Below are 23,494 nucleotides of genomic sequence, written 5' to 3' on the forward strand. Positions count from 1 at the left end.
ACACAGTAACGTCTCTCCATGGGTGACAAGGAAAGGTGCCTGTCTATCAAAAGGCTGTCGCTGAAGAGAAAACGTTAACATTTGAGGAAGTGAGTTCAATGATGCAGCATTTTAATAGATGAATTAAGTCAGAATGGCACATATTTGAGTATTGAACAGTCAAGAGAGGACAATATTAAGATTAAAGTGATACATGTAAATCTTTGTATTTATGTACTATAGCTACTTGCTCCTCTTCTTCTTCCTCTTCATCTTTTCCCAATTCTATGTGAGATCGATGTGCTTGATCAACTCCCTCCATACAGCTCGGTCATTTCCTCTGTCAAGCGCTTTTCCTTCAGATCTTCTCTTTATTTATCCATCTACCTCCACTTTGGCCTTTGGCCTCTCTCATTCATTGTCTCTCCTCGTCACACATCCATACCACTTCAGCCTACTTTCCTGTACTTTCTTAGATTTCTATCCCATTTTTGTTGGACCTCTGATTGTCTCATTTCTTATTCTGTCCTTTGTTGTAACTCCACACATTCATCTCAACATTCTCATTTCTGCCACATCTAATTTCTTCTCCGGTGCTCTCTTCACTGCTCATCTCTCAGCTCCATATGTCATTGCTGGTCTTACCACTGCCTTTAAAACCTTACCTTTACCTTCACCTTAATTCTTCTTACAATACTCCCGATGCCTTCTTCCAATTGCTCCTTCCACACTGCACTCCATGGATTATTTCTGCATCTAATTCTCCATCTTAGGCTACCACTGATCCTAGATATTTAAATTTATGCACCACTCTTTTCAATACTTTCCCTGCAGGATAACTTCTGAATCCTGATCATTATTATAACATCATATAATCTATCTTCTTCCCGTTTATCTTCAATCCTCTATCTTCCAAAGCCCTTCTCCATTCTTCCAACTTCCTCTCCACGTCCTCTTTTCTGGAGCTACACAACGTCATCAGCACAAAGCCTGCACCAGAGGGATTGGTCTTTTATCCCAGGAGCCAACACATCAAAAACCAGAGCAAAGAGGTAGGGACTTCAAGAAGATCCCTGGTGCAGACCTACTCAAACTGGGATCTTGTTTGTTACCTCAACAATGCTATTAACTTGAGTTCTCAATCTGTCAAACATATCTTCACACACTTTTCCGGTATCCCCAGGGCAGTCTTAATGCATGGGCATGCTGGGCAGTTGCCCGTGAGCCACACGAGCATAGGGGCACAATGCTAATCTATGTATGTTGTGACTTGCTGAGTGGTTGTGTAGGTAGGGGCACCAGTGCACTGCTTTGCCCAGGGGCCTATAATGCTGTTAAGATGGCCCTGGGTATCCCATAATGTAGTAGTGATCAGTTTAAACAAGGCAAAAGTCCTCGCTAAACAATACATGGCTGTTGATTCAAAAACTTGAGCACAGCTGTCTGTGCCCATATACACTTTAGCTATCCATTATTTTGTGAACTTGCTATATTCATTTCTGGGTGGTGGGAGGTGAAAAATATACCCAACCAGAATGTCAGCCTACCATGCGGCACCTTTACACACAGGTCAGCTTAGGGCCCTCAGTCAAGTTAAATTGTGACTTTTCGGACGTTGGTGGCAACCCATGAGCCAAGAGACAGTCCACACGAACACTGTGAGGACATGTCAACTCCACACAAGACGTGCTGCCGGCTGGGAATCAAACTCAGCTCCAGAGAGTTTGTAATGGTGATGAAGCTGCGTCATGAAGGCTCATGCTTTTAAGGAACGCCTTAGTTGGATTAAGAAGAACAAACTCTTTAATATACACTGACATCTCTCTTTTGGTTACACTGAAGTGAAGCTCTCAGGTTGTATGTTTTCTTCTACTTTTGACTTGTAACATTTGATGCCTGGTTTCTCTGCAAACAAACATAAGTAATGATTAAATTAAACTTTGAATATTACCTCACTGAAACTTACCTTGTTTATTGATACCATCTACAACAGTGATAGATGTGATTTATTTGTTCAGCTCTATTGAAGGTAGTAATCAACAAACTGAAGGATTTCGGCCTGCTGACAGGAGGGTCTCCTGGCCTTGTCGGAGTTTGTCTTGCCTGTTTGTGAAGGTGTGAGGTGTCCTCACTCTGTTAGGGTTGTGCAGCCCTTTCAAAGGTGTGTATATGGGAGGTCCCAGCAGGAGCGTCAAGCTTGAAGTGGCTCTTGGCCTTTGCTAAGGTATTTTGAAAATGTAGCCCATTCAGGAGTAACAATTCAGGAGCCAGAAGGATAAAGGCATCCCAACAGGAGTACAACTACGATACCAAAGGTGAGGTAGGCAGCCTCGGCCACTGCCATGTGTGATGAGATGAGTAAGGAGAGAATGTCACACAGGTAAGTATTGCAGGGTGAACGTGCAAACCAAGACTAATAGTTTAAGCATTTCCAATATTAACTTGTCCACCATTATAAAATGAACCACAGAGGTTAAAGTACCTTTCATGAACGCTTTTACACGATAAAACAAAGTTGTGAGGCAACCGCTTAATTCACTGAGTCATCTGTATACGTGCCCTCTTGCATTTCAGTAGAGACCAATAGTGCATGCCAGACTGCACAAGACCAAAGATTATCGGAGTCTGAACCCCAAATGGCACCCACTCCTTACACTTCAGTGACTCTTGTCAAGCTGAGACATGTAACAGATAGAGCTGCCTGACTGTCACTTCATTATGTTACTTTATACAGTAAAACCATATAAAGTCATACTGCTTTACTGATTTGAAATTCATCACACAGCTTCAGACTCTATGCAGAAAGTTGTGGTGTTGTAAATAAATATCCAACAATGTTTAGAAGAATAATTCTAATTTGTGATGCTTCTGAATTCCTAGGGTGTCCAAAATGTAAGGAGAATGCTTCAGAATAACAGAACCAAGATTAACTTGGATAAATGTGGACAAAGGTTGAGGACCCCTAAACCAGCAACCCGACTTAACAGGCCTGAGCCAAATCCCACCAGCCTTGGGATAAAGCACAGATCAATTTACTGCAAGTGTGGCCCGCTCTGATGACCCCACTGTCTCCAATCAGCTGTGAGGGTCCACAGCCTCTCAAACCCCCACCCCCAGCCACAAATCAGGACTCAGTGTAGTCAGTCTGGGCCTAATCTAAACTTTCACTCAACAAATTATTCAGCAGAAATGTGTAAAGAAAGGCTGCTGGGACCCCCATTATAACAACAGCAATGTGATTTAATGGTGCCTCAATGTGGCAGCTCTCTTCTGATCGGCCAACTCAGAAGTTTTCTTCTTTTTTGTTATTGTTTATGTATTAATGGTGGGGGGGGCGAATATAATATTTGTTGAGTTTCTGTAAAAAGCTATAATTTGCCCTTCGGACTATCTATCTATCTATCTATCTATCTATCTATCTATCTATCTATCTATCTATCTATCTATCTATCTATCTATCTATCTATCTATCTATCTATCAGTAGAAGTTATTTAGCAGTTGCAACCCTGAATTGCTATCATGAAATTCTCAGTAAGGTTTGTTAGTGTTGCAATGATTGAGATCCCAGATTCAAAATTTGATCACAAGTATCTTCTTATACTGTGGTGGGCTGGCACCCTGCCCAGGGTTTGTTTCCTGCCTTGTGCCCTGTGTTGGCTGGGATTGGCTCCAGCAGACCCCCGTGACCCTGTATTAGGATATAGCGAGTTGGATAATGGATGGATGGATATCTTCTTCTATAATACGCTACCATGGCTGTCCGCTTGTCTGTCCAGGATTTTAAATCACCTGTAGCTCGCAAACTGTTTGACATATAACCTGAAATTTAGTATACATACTGTATATTACGTGACCTCTACTATCCTATTTCTGAGTGATGATTGACCTCCAAGGTTATTTCCTCGTTATTTTTATTTTATTTTATTGTAGAATCAACTTTCGGCAGCGGCCAGCAGGATGGCCGTGCAGCGCATGTGTACGGGTGCCATTCTCATCCCTTCGCCTTCACTTCTCCTACCTCTTTATATCTTAAATCATTCTTATGGCAGATTGAAGACTTAAGTGTCAGCTTAAGTGAAAAATTAAGGAAAACATACTAAGTAACTGCAACACAAACACTGACTTAATCAGTTTTAACGCGAAAAGATGCCGACGAAAGAAGAGAAGAAGCGGGCCACTAGGGTGGAGAAAAGAAGAGCTGCTCACGAAGCAGCAAGCACATCAACCTCTGAGGAAACGAATGCTAAACATACAGAGAAAGAGGATGAAAACTATAAGTCAAGTGTATTCACTGCACGTTATTGTGCAGTGCGCCGTTACTGGTAACGAGATATTTCTCAAAAGTTTTTTGTGTGCTGCTAGGTTATGATAAATATGTAATGGCATTCTTTCAAGTAAAAAGGGAAGTTTTCATTAAATAGTTGTACTCACCGATCATGGCACTGGAGAAGGTGATGTGATGCTGGACATTTCTTTGACATTCCCTGCTGCTGACTTCTCTTATTGTCATCCATGTTCGTGTCATGAATCTGCCTTGCCCACCATTAATTAAAGATTCAGAGCCTAGTGCCCAGCATCTTGTGATCCTTTTTACCTGCAAACACCCACTTGAAATCTTTGTGGAAATCTCCTGCATGTCCACCCAGTCCTTCTAGAGCTTGAGGTTGGTTGGTTATGATGTGCTCTAGAGGTACCACCAATTTTCTGTACTTCTTCATTTTTATGGGCTCGGTGCTCAACTGAAACGTAGAAGGCTTCTGGGATAGTTGGCATGATGGCAAGGTGGCTAGCACTGCTGACACACATCCAGGATACTGAATTTAAATTCCAAAGCCAAGCACCATCTGTGTGGAGTCTGCACATTCTCCCATGTCTGCCCGAGGTATTTCCAAGTGTTTGGTTTTCCTCTTATATCCCATTAATGTGTGCATTCAGTTAACTGGGAGTGAATGGATTCTTGATGGACTACTGCTTTGCACCCAATGCCGATTGACCTCATGACTTGAACTGGACAGAGGTGGGCAATTTCTGCAGTAGTACAAGTCTGTAGTGTACACCATTTCTGGACCTACCTTTACCATTATAGGGCAACTTAATGGGGTAGGAAGCAGTTCTGGGTGGGCACCTATGCTGCCCCGTGCCGGGCCAATTCACACTTTTAGGATGAGACAGGAAACTCAGGTGTCTGGAGAAGTCTGATGAAGGTATGGCAGAGAATGTGGATACTCAACAAGGCCAGTAACTTATTGGGATTTGAACCCAGAACTCTGAAGTTGGGAAGAATTAACTGTGTTACATAAAAGAAGGCATCAAATACATACAAGATGAGAACAACAGCACAGCCAACCAAAGTATCTGGCTTACCAATCCCACCTTACCCACTCCTCCATGACCAACACAACGGATTAGATGAATTTTGGAAGAGAGTAAAATGGGCACCCCTTAGAAAGGCACATGGACACAATGGAGAACATTTGTCATTTATTGAATAATCTGAAGAGAAACATAAACGCCGAGTTTTAGGCAAGAAGGAAAAGGCGATCATGCAAGAAGAGCGGTGGTGAGCTTCAGGCAGAGTGCCCGTCACCAGTGGGATGAGATACCCAGCAATCACTCCAAGTACAGGCACAATGAAGAGGACAGCGAGACCACCGTGGCACTGCCACAGCCTTCCCAGACAGAGTTCCCATTTGGAATGTGTTGCCCAGCAACACCATCCATCCCCAAAGTAAATCTCACTGGACAGTTAGAGGCATTGGGTGGCCACGGCGAGTGAATATTAGCACCCTTTTCAGTCAGAAAAACAAGGTTTAGTGACAGCAGAGAAAGCTGGTGCACCTCTACAAGAACCATAGCAGCCAGCACCTTTTGGAGTGTAGTTATGTTTGAAAGCCCGGGCACCTGAGGGAGGGGGTGTTGGGTGTTTAACCAGTTTGTTAGCAGGTACAGACCCTTTGTGGCTTTAGCCTTGACATTTGTACACGATCATCGTCTCTTGTTGTCGGCTTGGGGTGCTTTGATCCGTCAAGGTCACCCACCAGCCGAGAGTCCACAGATGTCGGCAAAGGGCAGCGTTTACGGGTGGGAAAGATTGGAGACAGTGGCCACTGGGAGTCTGGTCTGCTATCAGCACAGAGTGCCATCAGTGTCACCTGCTGACATAACAGCGAGGTTAAAGGTCCATGTTGAGCAGGGATTGGCAGAATGCCAGCATTTCCCAATCCTGCCCTGGTAGCTGCTGCTTTCCACTGGGACTTGGATCTCAATCAGCAAGTTAAAACATTACCCACCCTCCATTTTTACAACACACTTATCCTTTTTGAGCCGGAGATGAACGAGCCGTGCTGTGTCAATGAAAAAGCATGATGTGGTGGCACAGCAAGCAGTGTGGCCATATCAACATGTTTGGACAGCCATCTGATTCCCAGTTAGGACATCCACAGTGTGTCGTCTGCATATCCTCCCTCCAAAGAAAACATCAGGTTCAGAAAATGGAGGGATAGTGGATCGATGCTGTTTAATTGAGACTGCAATCTTGGCTGCCGCCAAAGTGAACGAAAGGTGACACCACAGCCATCTTGTGACTCGCTTGGCAGTTCACTGAAGGAGCAGGAAACTGTTCTAGATGGGGTGATTGCTCACCATCAATACAGTTATACAGTTGCTCAGCCTGTAGCAGAGACACCAATAAATACAACCAAACAGTGGTGGACTATGGGAAGAACTGACACCAGTGGACGGGGACCACATGCAGACTCCATCAAAGAGTGCCAAACTGGGACCCAAAGCTATGTGCTGGATGGACTGTGGAGCCACGAAGTGAGATGGTTTACCAAGGCATTGATATTCCCAAAAGTGATCTTCCTTTTTGCTCTTCTGTTCTTTATACCAGTAAATATGGTCATTGAGGACAAATGTAGCCTCCATTTCGGGGAGACCTTTTGTAAGTTAGCAGACTTGGCAATCAAATGGTTGGCCTTCCATGTGGCAAGATGCTATATAAGATAATAAAAGACCAACTGTTTGATATATTGCTACTGCAATTTGGAAAGTCGATATAGCTTTACATTTAGCATGAAAATTTGGTAAAGTCTGTCTAAAGTCTATGCCGCCTTGGCAGTTAGGATCAAAAGAATTAATTCATGTGTTAAAAAAGCAAAATGAGAGAGCAGGTATGAAAGGCCACTTCTCCAGTAGAGTATAACTAAACCTGTGCCCTCTCCTAATGTAAGCCTTGCACGTCATTGGCCTGCTGAACTTCTCTTTCCATTGACAACAGAGTAACTGAAGGGTTTGGTTTTCAGGATGTGTAAACAGTGGATGCCCCCCTCCCTCCTTTAATGGCTAGTGTTTCATGTGGCTGCTTCTTCCCCCTTTTCAATGCAGATGTAAATGTGCTGGGTAGGCCAAAGTCATTAGACCAGCACGACAAATCAAGCATAGCTAAGACAGGATTTGGATTTTCACTTGGTATCTAAGAGTGGTCTCTGAGAAGGCTACATGGCAGCCTGAGGACCCGTGAGGTACCTACTTCAGGATATATACAGTATGTCAGCCCTGGATCATAACCTGTTTGAGAGATAGTGTGAAGCTCTGGGCAGAGGGCATGGCTTATATGACCCCAGGGATAGTGGAAATCTGGTCAGGAGTGTGTAGGGCTGTCCACCTGGGAGGAGAAGCAACATAACAGCTTAGTGGGTGGTAGATGTAGTCAAAATGAAACAGAAAATGGGCAATATGGGAGAGTAGTAGGGGTGTAAGAAGGTCTTCTTAACTTCCCTAGACAGCACCCAAAGTGATACTACAGTTTGACTTGTTTGTTTATTGTACAAGAACCTTCTAAGCCATGGGAATGGGAGCAAATTAGAGCGTGTGGCACAAAAACGCTTTCTGGCACAACAAAGAGGAGTGTCAAACAGCACCATGTCCGTTTCCTCAGCATACTTGATATTGGAATATCAGGCCTCATTGCATGGGTCCTGGGAATTACTGATAGAGTGTACTCGGAGTGTGAGCCCAGGATTAGAGGGACAAGAACTGCACCTTCATATCTGAGGGTCACAACTGGTAATCACAGACCAGTCCTTCTAAGCGTTAGTTGGTAGAATTAAGGAGAGTGTGGCACAGGCCAACAGCCAAGCAGGTAATGTAACAGCGAGGTAAGACAGCGCTACCACAATCCCTACACTCAACCTACTCCAATGCCCTTACTTATCCATTACTTCCTTTCCTTCGCTTGTCTGCCAGCATTGAAATGTGAGCAGAGCTTTCAGATAAGTCCAAACAGGGACGCATCAAACCACAGGCATTCTGGACTGCTCTGCAGGAAAGCATCACCCACCAGGCAGCAAAGTCCAGTCTGTAAGCTCTGGGCAACATGGACACCCTCTTCAGTGGATCTGTAGGAAAACACTTGGCTGTATGGAAGCAGTTGTTGGACCCAGCAGCAGTAGCAGCAGCAATCCCTCCAGTTGTTCATGTGATCAATTGTCCCATCAGCAAAGTGAAGTAGGGTGTTCCACATGTCGTTGGATATAGAATTCTGGGATGGCCAGTCCGCTATGTAGTGTGACCTAAATAGTGCAAAATTGAAAAAATAAAGTTGAGTGCAGTCAGCATGTCCCACATCTTCCTCGTCAATACGCTGTTTTTTTGTCTAACACATCCCACTGGACATGGCTGTTGCCACCTTACCTGCACATTCCGATTCAGGCTAATAGCTGGGAATAAGAGGCCCTCCATTTTCTCAAAGGCAATGGGTCCCTGGGGTTCATCATTTATAGAAAAAATCAGTATCCGGTTGTTTAGGTCCAAGAGGACCCCAACAGTACAGGCTTTGCTGATGCCTCCCTCCGTTCTGAAAGGTAAGAGCGGGTATGAGATTTATTCAGTGTCCACTCTGAGAACTTGTTATATGCAAAGTAAACACTGACCACAGGGCAGAATCACAGTAGTTCACAGTAACCACTGATCTCCTATGGGTGCTACCCTGACCACAGAGGGGCACTTCAGCTCATCTCAGTCACTACAGAGCAGCAGGTTGTCCTTCACACTGAGCATCCCAACCTCTGTTCTGAGCTCACTGTCCCCATCTCCCACCCCGTCCATCTCAGGGGTCTCACCTGTTAGTGTGAGAGTTGTTGTGCATAAACCAAGACCTGTTATTGTCCACATACATAGCCCAGGCTTTATCATCTTTGCCCAGCATGACGTCTTTGAGTGTGTCAATGCGTGCCACTCCAAAAGCAGGGTCCGGGTGGTTGTCATAGCGATCCACAGTCATCTCCCAGTAGTGCACACCACGGGAGAAGCCAGTGTTACCCAGCACCACACGGTCATCATAGCTGCTGCACGTCACCGTCAGGTTGTCATTGGAAAAGATGATGTCAGGGTGGGCGGAGCTGGAGTCAAAGGTGAACCAGGCAACTGCAACACAAGTAAAAGAATTAGGAAGGGCTTTTTTGGGGGGGAGACATGGAGTATTCCAGAGCCCCCTTCCTGAAACTTCATGGAATTTGACTGATAAGGCAGTTGGTACTATTGTTTGTAGAGCCCAGATGGCCATAGTCATAAACACCATAGTGCCATACTAGGGCGAGAAAATAAAGAAATGTTTTCATTATTGAAAACAATTTACTGTACATTAAATACATACATATAGATTGTATATTTTTGATATTTTAAGATATCATGCAAAGTATAGGAAACTACAGTTTCCCAAAATGCACTGCAGCAAAGTAATCCTAGTAAGAATGAGCTTCAAACCAGAGAGAAAAAGGCTGGTAGAGAAAGAAAAACAGGAATGACAAGTTTCAAGAAAAGGACTCAGGAGATTGTCGTACACACATGACCATCAAGATGGAAATAAAGAACTGAAGGGGTGGATACTCCATCCCAAAGTCTGAGCCACTGGAGACTTTATACAATTCAGTTAGGGACCACTGAGCCAAACCATACTGAGAGCACTTCTAACAAATCAGGAGCTTCACAGCAAGGAATGTCATGCGGTCTCCAGGACAAGAGGTGAGTACAGTGATGGTGGTGGGCTCACCCTCTGAAATGGTGACCTGGCCAGGCGCTCCATAGGGCATTGAATGGCACTGCCTCTTTGTCTTTACCTTTGCATGGAAGTAACTTCAGATCAACTTGGAACAGGACAGAACTGAGCTGAAAATGCCAGCAAGACTGAAGCAGATAGTAACCAACAGCCATCTTGTACAAAAACTAAACGTGTTGTGTTATTAAAGCACACTGAAGACCAGGTTAGGACTTTGAAAGTTTCTACTAAACAAATAATTTTAGCGGTTAAAAAAAAAAAAATTAAAAACTGTAAATGAACATTGATCACAATTTACACTTACCCAGATTATCAATGAGTAGTGAGCCTGAACAGTACCAAGGAGGAAACAGTAATCACAATGAATAATCATCCTGAATGGAGTTTATGTCTGTGGATCCAAAATGGAACTTCACATCAATATGAGCAGAAATGCTCATTCTGACTGACTCCTGTGAAACTGCCCCCTTGATGTTTATGATCACACACACTGTCTATAAAAAAGTATTCACATTTTATTGTTATGCTCACAGTGGATTTATTTTGGCTTTCTTGACACTTTTTCTGATCAACAGAAAAAGACTCTTTACACAGATCTGCTTTCTCGTTGACATTAAAGTGGTCTATGTAAATTAAATTATTAATTAAATATTAAATAAATTACTGATCTCATAAATATTCACCCCCTTTATTATAACACATCTAAATCATCACTGGAGCAGCCAGCTGGTGTTGGAGGTCACATGATTAGCTCAACGGTGATCACCTGTCTGGGGTCTCAATTGCTTGTAGTATAAATGCCCCTGAATCTGAAAGGTCCAACTAGTGGGAAGTCAATATGGTGTCCTAAACTACACAATGAAGACAAAAGAACATTCCAAGCAACTCCGTGAAAAGCACAAATAAGGAGTGGATACAAGAAAATATCCAAGTCACTGAACATCCCTTGGAGTCCAAGAAATGGCCCAGCTGTAAACCTGCCTAGAGCAGTCTGCCCACCAAAAAAACTGAGTGGTCAGTAAAAAGATGAGTAGTGATGTAGGCCACTAAAAGACCTAGGAGAACTCTTACAGTGGGTCAGTTTGGAGACGCTGTGCAGACAACAACACCTGCCAGGGTTCATCATAAGCCACATCTTTATGAGAAACTGGCAAAGAGAAAAATCACACATGACATCTTGGCTATGGTTTTCCAGAAAGCACAGGGGAGACTCTGAAGTCAACCGGAAGAAGGTTCTGTGCTCTGATGAGACCAAAATTGAGCTTTTTGCCCATCAGGCTGAGCACAGCACATTATCAAAAACACACCATCTCCACTAGAAAGCACTGTGGTGGCAGCATCATGCTGTGGGGATGCTTCTCTGCAGCAGGCCCTGGAAGACTTATGAAGGTAAAATGAATGCAGCAAAATGCTGGAAGAAAACTTGATGCAGTGTGCAAGAAGCCTACAACCTGGGATAAGGTTTTTTTTTTCCAGCAAGACAACAACCCAAAGCATAAAGCCAAAGCTACATAGAAATGGCTTCAAAACAACAATGTTAATGTCCTGGAGTGGTCGAGTCAGAGTCCAGATCTCAATCCAATTGAGAATTTGTGGCTGGGCTTGACAAAGGCTGTTCACTCATGATCTCCATGACACCTAACAGAGCTTGAAATGTTTTGAAAAATTGCAGAAAAATGTCAGTGTGGATATGTGCAAAGATGACACAGAGAGACCTGAGCAGGCAGACTGTCATGGCTGCCAAGGTGTATCTACTAAATACTGACTTGAATACGGGGGGCAAATACTTAATGTGATCAATTATTTTGTGTATTACATTTGTAATTACTTTAGACCACTATGCAGAGACCCGTTTTCACTTTGACATTAAAGAGACTTTTTATGTACTGTAGATCAGTGTCAAAAAAACAAACAAATTAAATACAGTGTGAGTCAATGTTGTGTAACAAGTAAACAGGAAACTTCTATGGGCTGAATATTTTTATCGGCACTGTATAATTCTCTAAAAATCTGTTTACATAATATTTTCTGTTACTTGATATATGGCATTAATCTAAAAATAATTGTATGTGCTTGCTATTTCAAACAAGACACAATTCAGTGTGAATACACATTTATAATTTGGGTGGTTGTGTTTGACATGGATACTGTTCTGTGTAATTGTTCTTGATTTTCCATTCTGTGTGAATAATATAAATTATGCTGTTATCTTTTTGAATTTTTATTTTTGTTACCACTGCAATTTATTTGTTTTAGTAGAGAAAAGCCAAGCAAAATGACACCTTTTATTGGCTAACTAGAAAGATTACAATATGCAAGCTTTCGAGGCAACTCAGGCCCCTTCTTCAGGCAAGATGTAATCATTTGTTTTAGTAGAAACCTTCTAAGTCCTAATCTGCTCTTTGGTTTGCCTGAAACTCCCAGCAGTCTCTTCTGCTAGACAGCCATTTGTGCTCACCATTACTTACACATGATGCCTTCTGTGAGATTCAGGGGCTCGAATCCTGTAAAGTAGCCTGGCACCAACTTGGTGGTTGATAGCATCATATTTCACTAGTGAGGGTGACTTATATCTGGCTTTGGTAGGAAGATGAATTTGGTGAATCTCAAACCTCTGAAGGAAGTTCCAAGTCAGATGAGGGAAGCAATCAGACTCCAGAGTAACATGGAGTCAGGTTTGGCCAGGAACAGAGTCAAGGTGGAAGAGGAAGCACAGTATGGTGCAGAGTCAGGACTGGGTAAAAACCAAAGAGAGGTCAAGCTAAATTCAGGCCTCTTAATGGCGTTAGGTTTGGTGCACAAAGAGTAGGAAGGCAACGTTTGATTGTATTTAGTTCTGACATGTAATGGACAGGGAGAAAGGATAAGTCTGACTTAAATGTGTATGGAAATCGGGACCATCTGAGGAAGGGGAAGGGTCAGTTTTATGATGTGCCTGTGGGAGGCCAGGCTCAGCTTACGTCTGCGCTAAAATCAAGTTTGGCTCAGATGTGATTTGGGAGTCTGACTGAGCATACAACTCTGCGAGTTTGGTTTGGCTCAACATGGCACTACTGTTCATTTTATTCTGTCAATCATTGTCAAATTGAGACTTCTTGTCAGAACAGATGGCTCACTTGGTATCTCTAGGGGGATACGCTGGAGTATACACCTCTGGGAATGGAGATACAGTAAATTCCAGAGACAGATGACACTGCATTCTCATCGCTGATCTGAAAAAATACGGAAAATGGTGGAGATCTGAAGTTTCAGACATATATATCTTCAGTAGAGCAGCCCAAAAGCACTGCCACCATGAAAATATTCAAGTCGTTCAAAACTTCAAAGAAATGCCCAGTGGCTGAGCAGAAGGCATCTCAACACAGAAATGGAGTCAAATCCAGCTGGGATTGTTTGCACTGGGATGACAGTGGCATTGGAAGATTTGTACTGGGAATGGAATTGCAAACCGTACCTGCTCCTAGACTTTTTAATTCACATGGATTGAGTCCAGCTGAAATGCATGAAGGAAGAGAAGAGCAAATAAAGCCAAGCAGACCAACCCCAGCACGCGTACAAGAAAAACTACATTGTGCACAATACAGCCTGGCAAGGCAAAACGGCGTCCTGGTTTGAGCTGCTGTAGAGGGCCGGGCAGCGCAGCACTACTCACCCAACAGCACCTCCACCAGTCGTGGGCTCTGAGCATGGAGATGAGTGATGGCTTGGGCAAAGACTCACTGGAAGGATGAGCATGACAGACAGACATGACATTTTCTACTGAGGTAAGCAGGCTAACTACCTCCAGTAGTCCAGTCAAGTGTATCCGCTGTGTTTTTGTGTTTTCTGCTGTGTTTGAATTCTGATGTGCTGGTATTCATGCCATTTAGAGTAAGGCAATTTATTGGTAGGGTTTGAACTAGTTAACGAACACCAACATCTGAGATAAGCACCAAGCTGGGGATGGCCATGGAGGAAGGCCCCAGAAGTTGCGCTCAATGCTACTGTGACTCAGACAATTCTGATACTGTCCTGTACAATTTCTGCACTTGTGAAGATCACGGTCAAGGTGGATGTCCAAGTGATACTTTGAGGGCTGGTGTTAAGACATTAAAAGTAAATCAAGCATGTTTTATCGATTTACAGCCCTCCTGGCCCAAGAAGTCAATAACGACTAAATGGCTATCATGTACATTAAGATGGGGAGACAGGCATCCCCCACTAACGTTTTATATACCTAATAATCTTGGATGAATGCAATTGTCAAGATATTCTGTGATCAAAGATAATTTTAGAGAGTTCTCAATAATTTTTATCTTGTTTGTTTAATTGGTTGTTTTTTCTTCTTTGTTGATGAGATCACCCATATAAAAGTCCGTTCAGGAGCAGCAGGGTGACAGACAACTCGGCAAAAAAACAACTCGGCGAAAGACAACTCGGTGAAAGACAACTCAGCAAAAAGACAACTCGGCAAAAAAGAGAACTCGGTGACATCCTTTACCAGTTAGGTAATAGTTAGGTTCAAAGAGATTATTTAATGATATTTAAATGATGTGACTTAAAATGTTGAAAATAAATTTATATAATTGACGAATGAACTTCATTCTGCAGATGGAACAAACTCTATCTTACATTATCTTCTGTAACCAAAATTGTTAATCCTTTAAGATAATGATATTTAGAATACAAAGTGTTAAAACAAAATTCACATAGTTGAGGAACAAAGTTTATTATGCAGATGGTACAAAATTATACCCCAAATGAAGATAATGTAAGATAGAGTTTGTTCCATCTGCAGAATAGAGTTTGTTTGTCAATTATATACATTTATTTTCAACATTTTAAATCACATTGTCATTTAAATATAATTAAAAAATCTCTGAACCTAACCGTTACCTAACTGGTAAAGGATGTCGGCGAGTTGTAATTCGCCACGTTGGTTTTTTCGCCAAATTGTCTTTCACCGAGTTGTATTTCGCCAAATTGTCTTTCACCGAGTTGTCTTTTCACCGAGTTGTATTTCGCCACATTGTCTTTTCGCCAGGTTGTCTTTCACCTAGTTGCCACCAAACCATAAAAGTCACCTTGATTTGCATTGGCATCAAGTGATGATGTGATGGATTTTTCCTAGGGATTAAGGATGCTTCTCGTCTCATTTTAACTTAAAAATGAAAGAAATATTCTTGCTGTTGAAATAAAAACTAATTTGAAATAAATCCGGGCTATCAACAACAATTCTGGTATTGCTCCTTTATGAAAGGTCAACGGATGCTAGACTTTAGTTTTCACTTCCTATTTAGCACATACAACCTCTGTCACTTGGGAAACAAAGCTTGGCAACATGTTTTTTATTGGAAAGATGTTTTTGTTTATCACAACTGTATCAACGCAGATATGAAAACAGTCACCCTCTGCAAAGATTTTATATCACTGAAATAATGATAAAGTAATTCCTCTTAATTAGAACTATAGAACAATTGTGAAAGAGCAGGCCATTCAGCCCAACAAACTCATCCATCCTATTCACCTTATTTTTCAATAAAAAAAACATCAAGTTGAGATCTGAAGGTCTCTAAAGTCCTACACTCCATCACACTACTTGGCAATTTATTCCATGATCTATGGATCTTTGCATGAAGAAAAGCTTCCTAACGTTTGTGCAATATTTACCATTAACAAATTTGTAACTGTGTCCCTGTGTTCTTGTTGAACTCATTTTAAAGTAACAGTCTCAATCCACTGGACTAACTCCTTTCATAATTTTAAACACTTCAGTCATGTTTCCTCTTAATCTCAATTTGCTTAAGTTGAACAGGCTTAACTCCTTCAATGTCCCCTCATAGCTCACACCTCGTAGGCTTTGTTGCTCCACTCTGGACTTTCTCTTGTCTTGTATGTAATCCAGCACCTTGGGAGTTTCTTCCCTCTACATTTCCAGTCATAATCTTAGATCCTCAGACACTGGTTTACTTATTACTTTAACAGTCAAGCATAAAAGACATTTTCTTATGCACCAAAAGTGTGGAATGCTTTCCTGATAGAGATACACTGGACTAATACCACAGATCATTTCAAATAAATTTCTGAACACACACTTGATACAGGAACCGCAGTATCACATACTTCAAAGGTCTGCACTAGTCACTAATCACTACTCTCCTCGGATTTCTTTTTCTTGTTTTCTGTATTGCTGACCAGCGTCATTTTGAATTTTTCAAAGAACTCTGCTGCCACCTTTGATTTTGTGATGGAAGTGGATGCTCCATTGATAGGACCTGCCGTATCAAATCTTCATTTATGTTTTGCAGAATGACCACTGGCTATTCTGCCCAGAGGGCAAGAGAAAATAAGAATGACTGGAAGAAAAGACATAGAGAGAAATTATAAATGAAGCAATGGTCTGAACAGGGAGAACAAAAACCACGAGATAAGAACAAGGTCAAAAAGGACTGCATAGATCAAAATAAGTAAGACAACAAACACGAATGATCGGAATACAAGAGTAAGAAGGGTTTTTGGAATCCGAGTAGTTGGATAAGGAAGTGAACCTAGAATAGCCTTTTTATCCTAATGAGGAATGACTGACAGGATCACAACCTCTGAAGCCACGGCCCTTTCTGGGCAAAAGATGTCAATTTAGTGCAGCTGGGCAAAAAACAAAATTGTGATGGAAAAACCGGCTCAAATCAAAAAATGAACTTTATAACAAACCATTGAATTAAAAAACAACTGCATCAGATTCTTGTAATTTACTTCCTTTACTTTTTGTTAGCTTATTTTGATATATACTTTTGACATATATAAGCCGATTTTTTCCATCTCAGTCGGGTATTAAGCATTGGTTTGTGATGCTCTTGGAATGTGTTTTGTAATGCATCTAATAATAATATGCAATGCCTTTCTATTCGGATAGAGGGCGCTGCTGCTAAGAAGCTTTTAGCAAATGCAATATAATCGAAACAACAAACTGAAAATATAATTTAATGACGAAAAAACAAATAGAAAAAAAACGGATATATCTATATGTAATATAAGCTGATTTCTGTTGGGCACATTTGGCATTAACATTTGTGAGAATGTATGTAATAATAAAATGGATTGTACTTTTAGCTTTATCCCATAGGGTGCTTGGGAATATATGTGTAAAATTCAAGTACAGGAGATCTAAAGTGTCATCCATCAACTGTACATAGATATAAGGAGTTAAAGTCCAACATTCTTGATTCATGCTACATGTGGCAGGCCATACAATTACAAATTACAGAACAATGTAGAGGCAATTAGTGCCATTAATGCACCTCCCCTAAGTGAACTAAATGCCTTTAATGCATGTTTTGGGCATGCAAACATTCAACTTTCCAATTGTGGTCAGCCAGTAGGCCTCAAGTGTTTTCTGTCACATGAAGACGACTTCTGAGTGTTGCATAGGTGTTACTGGTAGGGTTGCCAGACGTCCCTTATATATGGGACATGTCCCATATTTGATCATTTTGTCCCCTGTCCCGTACTGACCTTTCAGGGATACCCAACTGTCCCGTATTTAGTTCATTTTTAAATTTCGTAATAAAAATATATTTTTACTACCTTTTTACGGTACTTAGTTGTAACTTTGTAATTAATTATACTTTCTTTTCTTAGATTCTCTTGATGAAAATAACCCAAATGTAATGAGGAAATGAGTGTTTGCTGCCTGTTTGCAACTTATTCAGTTGCTGTGGTTGGCTGAGGACAGCGACACTCTTCTCTTACCGTTTTGCTCGCTGCTGTGCAGTTCTCTATCAGCATTGCAAAATACAGTGACTGTCAACAAAGTGTGTTGTTACTCCTCACCACGGCCCACTTTTTTTCTAACTTAAAAACTAATCCATCCATCCATCCATCCATCCATCCATCCATCCATCCATCCATCCATCCATCCCAAGATGCCAAAACGTAAGTGTAAATTTCGTGATGAATATTCTAGCGAATGGACATTTATCAAACAACGCAGAAGCTGTTTTGAAGCAGACTGTGGTGTATGTAATTGCACTTTCAGTAAATAATTTTCAAATGATTTTACTTTTGTTTTTCTCATAACCCATTAAGATCCTTGCTTTATGTTTTTAACTTATGTCTCCACTTTTATATAATATATTTGTCTGGGTGTGTAGGGGGCATGTATAAATTTATATATATAGTAATATAGAGAGAGATTTTAAGAGTGTCCTGTATTTCTAATTTTCTAATCTGGCAACCCTAGTTACTGGGCAAGTCCTCAAAACTTGCAGACCTTTACTGACATCACTACCCTATTCCTGCTTTATTCCCTTCATTCTCTTATTCCTCTTTGCTTAACAAAAATCACAAGTATCCAGGAGTCTAAGGCTACGTTCCCACTACTACTCAAAAGGATTTTTAAAATAAAAATGATCTCACATCATTTATGAAAGTGCATATGATTGTAGATGTTCGCCTACACTGGGCATGTGTGCATCAGCGGAAACAAGAAGAGTAAGTGTCCTCCACGCTAGACATTCATTTGCATTTACGCTTAGAGAAAAGCAATGGCCAATACGAAAAACTTAAAAACATTGTTTTTGTTTGGACTGACGATGGAGTGGAATTGTTATTGAGCGTGACACACAAGTATAAGGACAGCAAAGTGGCAGAGTGAATGTAAGTAGCAGGATCCAATCAGGGAAGGGCCACATAATAAGCATGAACCAATCAGAGCCTGCATTTTCAAAGTTCTCCATTTTCACACTAAAATGCTGAGCTGGCACTTTCAGAAACATATGGCACTGGAAAGCATCTTCAAAGGTCTCCATTTTCTTGGGTAGTGTGGACAAAAGGTGAAAATGGAGACTAATGTCTGCGTTTTTAAACAAACATGAAATAGTGTCGATGAAGCCCTAGAAGACCAGGACACCCTCCCTCAGTGCTTGCAACCCAGTGGTGTGTTCATCCTTTAGACTGAAGACTCTGAGAAGCTGCTGACACCACACATTAACTTCAGCCACCCTGTCAGTGTAGTGTGACTCTGACATCACTGTAACATGGGCACAGAAGGTGCCATTTCTTTTGTTTTACACGTCTTCCCAGTGTTAGGTTACTTTTGTAGACTACAGCTCAGCATTCAGCAATATAATTCCCTCCAAAACTGACCACTAAGCTCAGTGATTTAGGACTTGGTGACATTCTCTATAATTGGATTTTAGATTTGCTAACTGGATGACCCCAGGCTTTTGAAAACTAACAGCAATACATCATCTGCACACGCCGCTCCTCAACACAGAACCCCCTGCTTCGCTCCCTGTTCACTCTGAGGACAGATATGCTACTTGTTCAAGTTTGCTGAGGACACATCACCATTAGGCTGACTATCAAAAGTGATGAGTGCTCTTACAGGGGCCGACTATTGTAGTGCCACAAATAAATAGATCGATTGTAGACCTCTGAAAGGAGGGAGATGGCCACCTTTTCCATCACTGGGCCCACAGCGGACCTAGTCAGAAGTTTCAAGCTATCAGTAGCAATCATCACCATCACAGCATCCAGTGGCATCTTCAGGATTCTAACATGTCTTCATGAGCACTAAGCATAAATGTGCAAGAGAGACTTGACTTCTGTTGCAGTCTGGGATGAAGATGTTCACATTCTGCCATTGTTTGTACAAAACGTTCTCCAAATGGGAACATTTGCATACCTCGTCACTTCAGGAAGGCCAGCAAGATACTGTGGGCTTGCACTCCTCCGGATCACCCAGTGTATCTCTCTCTTTTGGCCTCTGCCAAGCTGTACAGGAGTAGACAAGTATGAACATCCAGATGCAAACAGCTTTAGTGCCACCTTCTGCCCTTATATCTTTCATGACGCCTTATAATCACGAGGGGGGAATCAAGCTGAAGCTATTTCACGTAGCTAATGTTCTGGCTTTCTTGGAACACATTTCAGTTCCGTGCACTCAAGTGTTCAGAATACAAGGGGGAGTCAAAGTAAAGTTAGAAAATGGAACAAACCTTAACAAAACTGATAATGTCATTTCTCATTGTAGTCTCTACCCTTCTCAACGCACTTGTGCCACCTGCCTGGAAGTGCCTGGATTTTTGTCCAGAGCTTTTGTCTCATCCTTACAACCACTCATGCACCTCAGTTATTGTCGAACACTACATGCTGAGGGGTATTACTGTCACTAGTGCAAGTTACCGTAACTTGCTGGAGACCAATGTGAAGCCTGCTATTCGATCCAAGTGGACGGACTGCTGTCTCAAGGAGTCCTTTTGCTGCAAGGCAATGACACACTGCTAAGAACACCAAGGCTTGTCAGGAGAAACAGAAGTTTGAGGTATTGCCACATCCTCCTTATTCGCCAGATTTGGCACCGTGTGGTTTTCACCTTTTTGGACCGCTAAAAAAACAACATCTGAGTGGTCGTCGATTCAAGACAGATGACGAAGTGAAGAAAGCAGGGCACCACGGAGGGACAAGTAAAAGGAGTAAACAAAGTACAAAGTAAAGAAGAAAACACCCGCTGCCCCTCAGGGCCTGCCTACATGCTCGATAATCCCTCATGTATGCTGTAGGATGGCTTCATCACTTGCCAAGTACAGAAATGTTTGAAAATGTAACTTGTTGATGATATAATTTAATGGCAGCGGGGCGGCATGACATGGTCGCTGCATTTGAACCCCAGCTTGGTTCCCTACTAAGGAGGTTTTTCTGAGTCTGGTGCATTTTTCCCCCATGTATGCCTACTTTTCCTTCCATAAACACAAGGGCCGCTATTATGTCAATGTCTGATTCAAATGAGTGCGGAGGATGGAATGGCATCCTGTCCTGGTCAGGTATCTGAAGTATGTTCACTGCTGTTGGGATGTGCTCTAATCAGGATGCACAATGTACAGATAATGGATGGCAAAATGTTAATTCAGATCACTACGACATTTACAAAAACAGATTTCTCTTCATGAGGCTTTAACGCTAGCAGTTCTCACACATTACAAATAGACATACAAATATACTGTACATAAAATCTCAAACCTGCTTAATCCAATTCAGGGTTTCAGAATTTAAAGCACAGAAAATATAATACTAAACATATAAGACATGTCCCCCGCCCCCATCCCCCTGAGATATGCAGATTCGTTTAACTTGCAGTTCCGAAATGGCCCCCATTTGTTGGACTGGCGCCCTCTACTGAGCTGTTTCCTGCCTTGCGCTCAGTACTGCAGAGAATAGGATTAAGCAAATTTAGGAATGTTATGATGTGTGATCATCTGAACAGTTAAAGTTATGAGGATTTCATATTGAAAACCTTACACTGACAGAATAAAATAAGCACACATTCATCTTTATAATGTACCTAAAGCACAGCAATGCTGACTTGAATCTCTTATCATGTGGCTTAGTGGTTAAGAAAATGGACTCACTAAAACGTTAACATTATACAATGTTATTGACTGTTATACCTGCCTTGCACTCTCCACCTTGCATGTTTTTAACTTGCACTGCATTTTTTATCACTCTTTAATTAATATTGTTTTTATCAGTATGCTGCTGCTGGAGTATGTGGATTAATAAAGTATCTATCTATCTATCTATCTATCTATCTATCTATCTATCTATCTATCTATCTATCTATCTATCTATCTATCTATCTATCACTTGCTCCCTGCATCTGAATGATCCACTTAGCAAACCCAGAATATCTGTGAGCCTCTATACTATAGCTCTGTATTTATTCCTAAGTAAAAGTCTGTAAAGTTAGTAATTCATTCCTCCTTTCATAATTTGGTATAATACAGGACGACAGAAGGCTGTCAAATGTGATATGCCTAAGCTATAAGAGATTGTATTTTGATAAACAGCCCTACTTACCAAATTAAAATATATGTCACTACCATCAGCGCCACCCTTTGGCCATTTCCTAGACAGCAACTTACATCCAAGTTTGACCAGCTATCAAAAAAGGGGCTTTGGGTGGGGTGGTTTATGGGCTCACCTTTCACACTGCTTCTTCCTGATATGTTCATGAGGTAGAACAATAAAGTCGACACAATAAAAGGTCACAACAAAGCAGAGCAGAGCCACTTACTTTCTGAGGTCTGAAGGACCAGGGTCTGGCTATACTGACTCACACCCGTCTTGTTGAATGCCTTGACCCGAGAGTTGTAAGTGCTGTTGAAGTGCAGGCCGTCCACAGTGCACATCGTCTCCTTCCCAACGTACACCTCCTAAGAAACAACACCGGCAGTCACTATAGAAAGTCTGTCATGTGACATGTGGTAGAACGTGGAGGCTTTCTTTGTCCTATAAGCTACCATCTTACAATCATCCACCAGATGATATATGCGCGTGATGGGTGCATATAGACATGGAAAGCTGCTAAAGGCGTCTGAAATTGTCCTTCACTTGCTGTTGCTTTTTAATATAGTAAGATAAAGTAATCACATAACCCAAAGGTCTGGGTCGACTGGTGATGTAGTCTACAGAGGGTTATACTTTTGACTATTTGAACCCTCAAGGAGGCACACAATTTAAATTTGATTTTGCGCCCTGATAAACGGGGAGGGCAGATGTCCAGGTGACATTCTTGTGCTCAGCCTTTACATAAAGCAAAATAAAACTTCAGCATCTGTGGCCCAAAGTGCTAAATTTACTGTGATTCTGGAGGATGGGAGCGAGCAATGAGGAAAAAAGACAAAGAGTGATGGCTAAAAGAGAGGAAAAAATTGATGTGGGGCTTTGAGCTGGGAAACCACACATGTGATGGGAACGGGTGGTTTTCAAATTGAAGTAAAGGAGTCCAAACTGGCACAGAATTGAATTTTTTGGGCACAATGGAACTCACTGTTTGCCGAGTGGTTTTATTCAAAAGTTACCTGTAATTTTAATGAAAGAGTCTGACAGTGGGCTTCCATAGAGACTCTTGGCTCTGCTTTGAACGTGCAGATGTGCAAATCAGCCATCTGTAATTTTGGAGGGGAGATCCTGTTGTGAATAAAGAACTGAACTAGAATTGCTTCCTACTGAGTTGGCATGGTGCCGCACATGCACAAGAGCAAAGCAATCATGCCACGCTCAGCTTGACTCCGGTGAATGTCTACAGGCAGCCCAGCTATTTATCAGAGCACAGCTTTAATTTAAACTTAATAAGTGTTGATAGTAAATTAGTGAATTGTTCCTCAACTCATTATTAAATATGTCCTTTTGGGGGGGGGGGGGGGGGGGGAACAACTGTTGTTGATTTAACAATGAAACCAAGGAGACCAAAAAGAAAAAGGATGACGTAAATGTCAAAATGGAATCCATCAAAGAGGAGATACTGTCTGAAGTCTGAAAGGACAACAACTCTCTTCCACCGATTGTAGGACACAGGAGCAGGACACCTAAATGGTAGGACATCCTGGTAGTACCCTCCTCTAAGTCCTCCATGCTCACTGAATGTCCTGTTGTATTATTCTGATCTCCTAGGGAGAGAAAAATCTGACCTGGCCCAT

The 23,494-nt window shown here is 41.8% G+C and overlaps 1 protein-coding gene across 6 annotated transcripts in view; it reads right to left on the reverse strand.

The window, feature by feature from the left end:
- Nucleotides 1-5,446: 5,446 nt before the first annotated feature.
- Nucleotides 5,447-23,494, reverse strand: part of trim9 (tripartite motif containing 9) — a 46,102-nt gene continuing 28,054 nt past the window's right edge. For 3 of the 6 annotated variants that reach the window (XM_028821929.2, XM_028821930.2, XM_028821928.2), the window contains exons 7-11: nt 22,090-22,228; nt 13,492-13,530; nt 9,103-9,406; nt 8,675-8,837; nt 5,447-8,553 (exon numbers count right to left, since the gene is read on the reverse strand). In XM_028821929.2, coding sequence (XP_028677762.1) covers nt 8,476-8,553; nt 8,675-8,837; nt 9,103-9,406; nt 13,492-13,530; nt 22,090-22,228 — 723 coding nt within the window. In that variant the 3' untranslated portion in view covers nt 5,447-8,475. The remainder of the gene's footprint in view (nt 8,554-8,674; nt 8,838-9,102; nt 9,407-13,491; nt 13,531-22,089; nt 22,229-23,494) is intronic. The other 3 variants (XM_051920133.1, XM_028821932.2, XM_028821931.2) reach the window with 1 other exon arrangement.

This window comes from Erpetoichthys calabaricus, chromosome 16, assembly GCF_900747795.2.
Source record: "Erpetoichthys calabaricus chromosome 16, fErpCal1.3, whole genome shotgun sequence".
Lineage (NCBI taxonomy): Eukaryota > Metazoa > Chordata > Cladistia > Polypteriformes > Polypteridae > Erpetoichthys > Erpetoichthys calabaricus.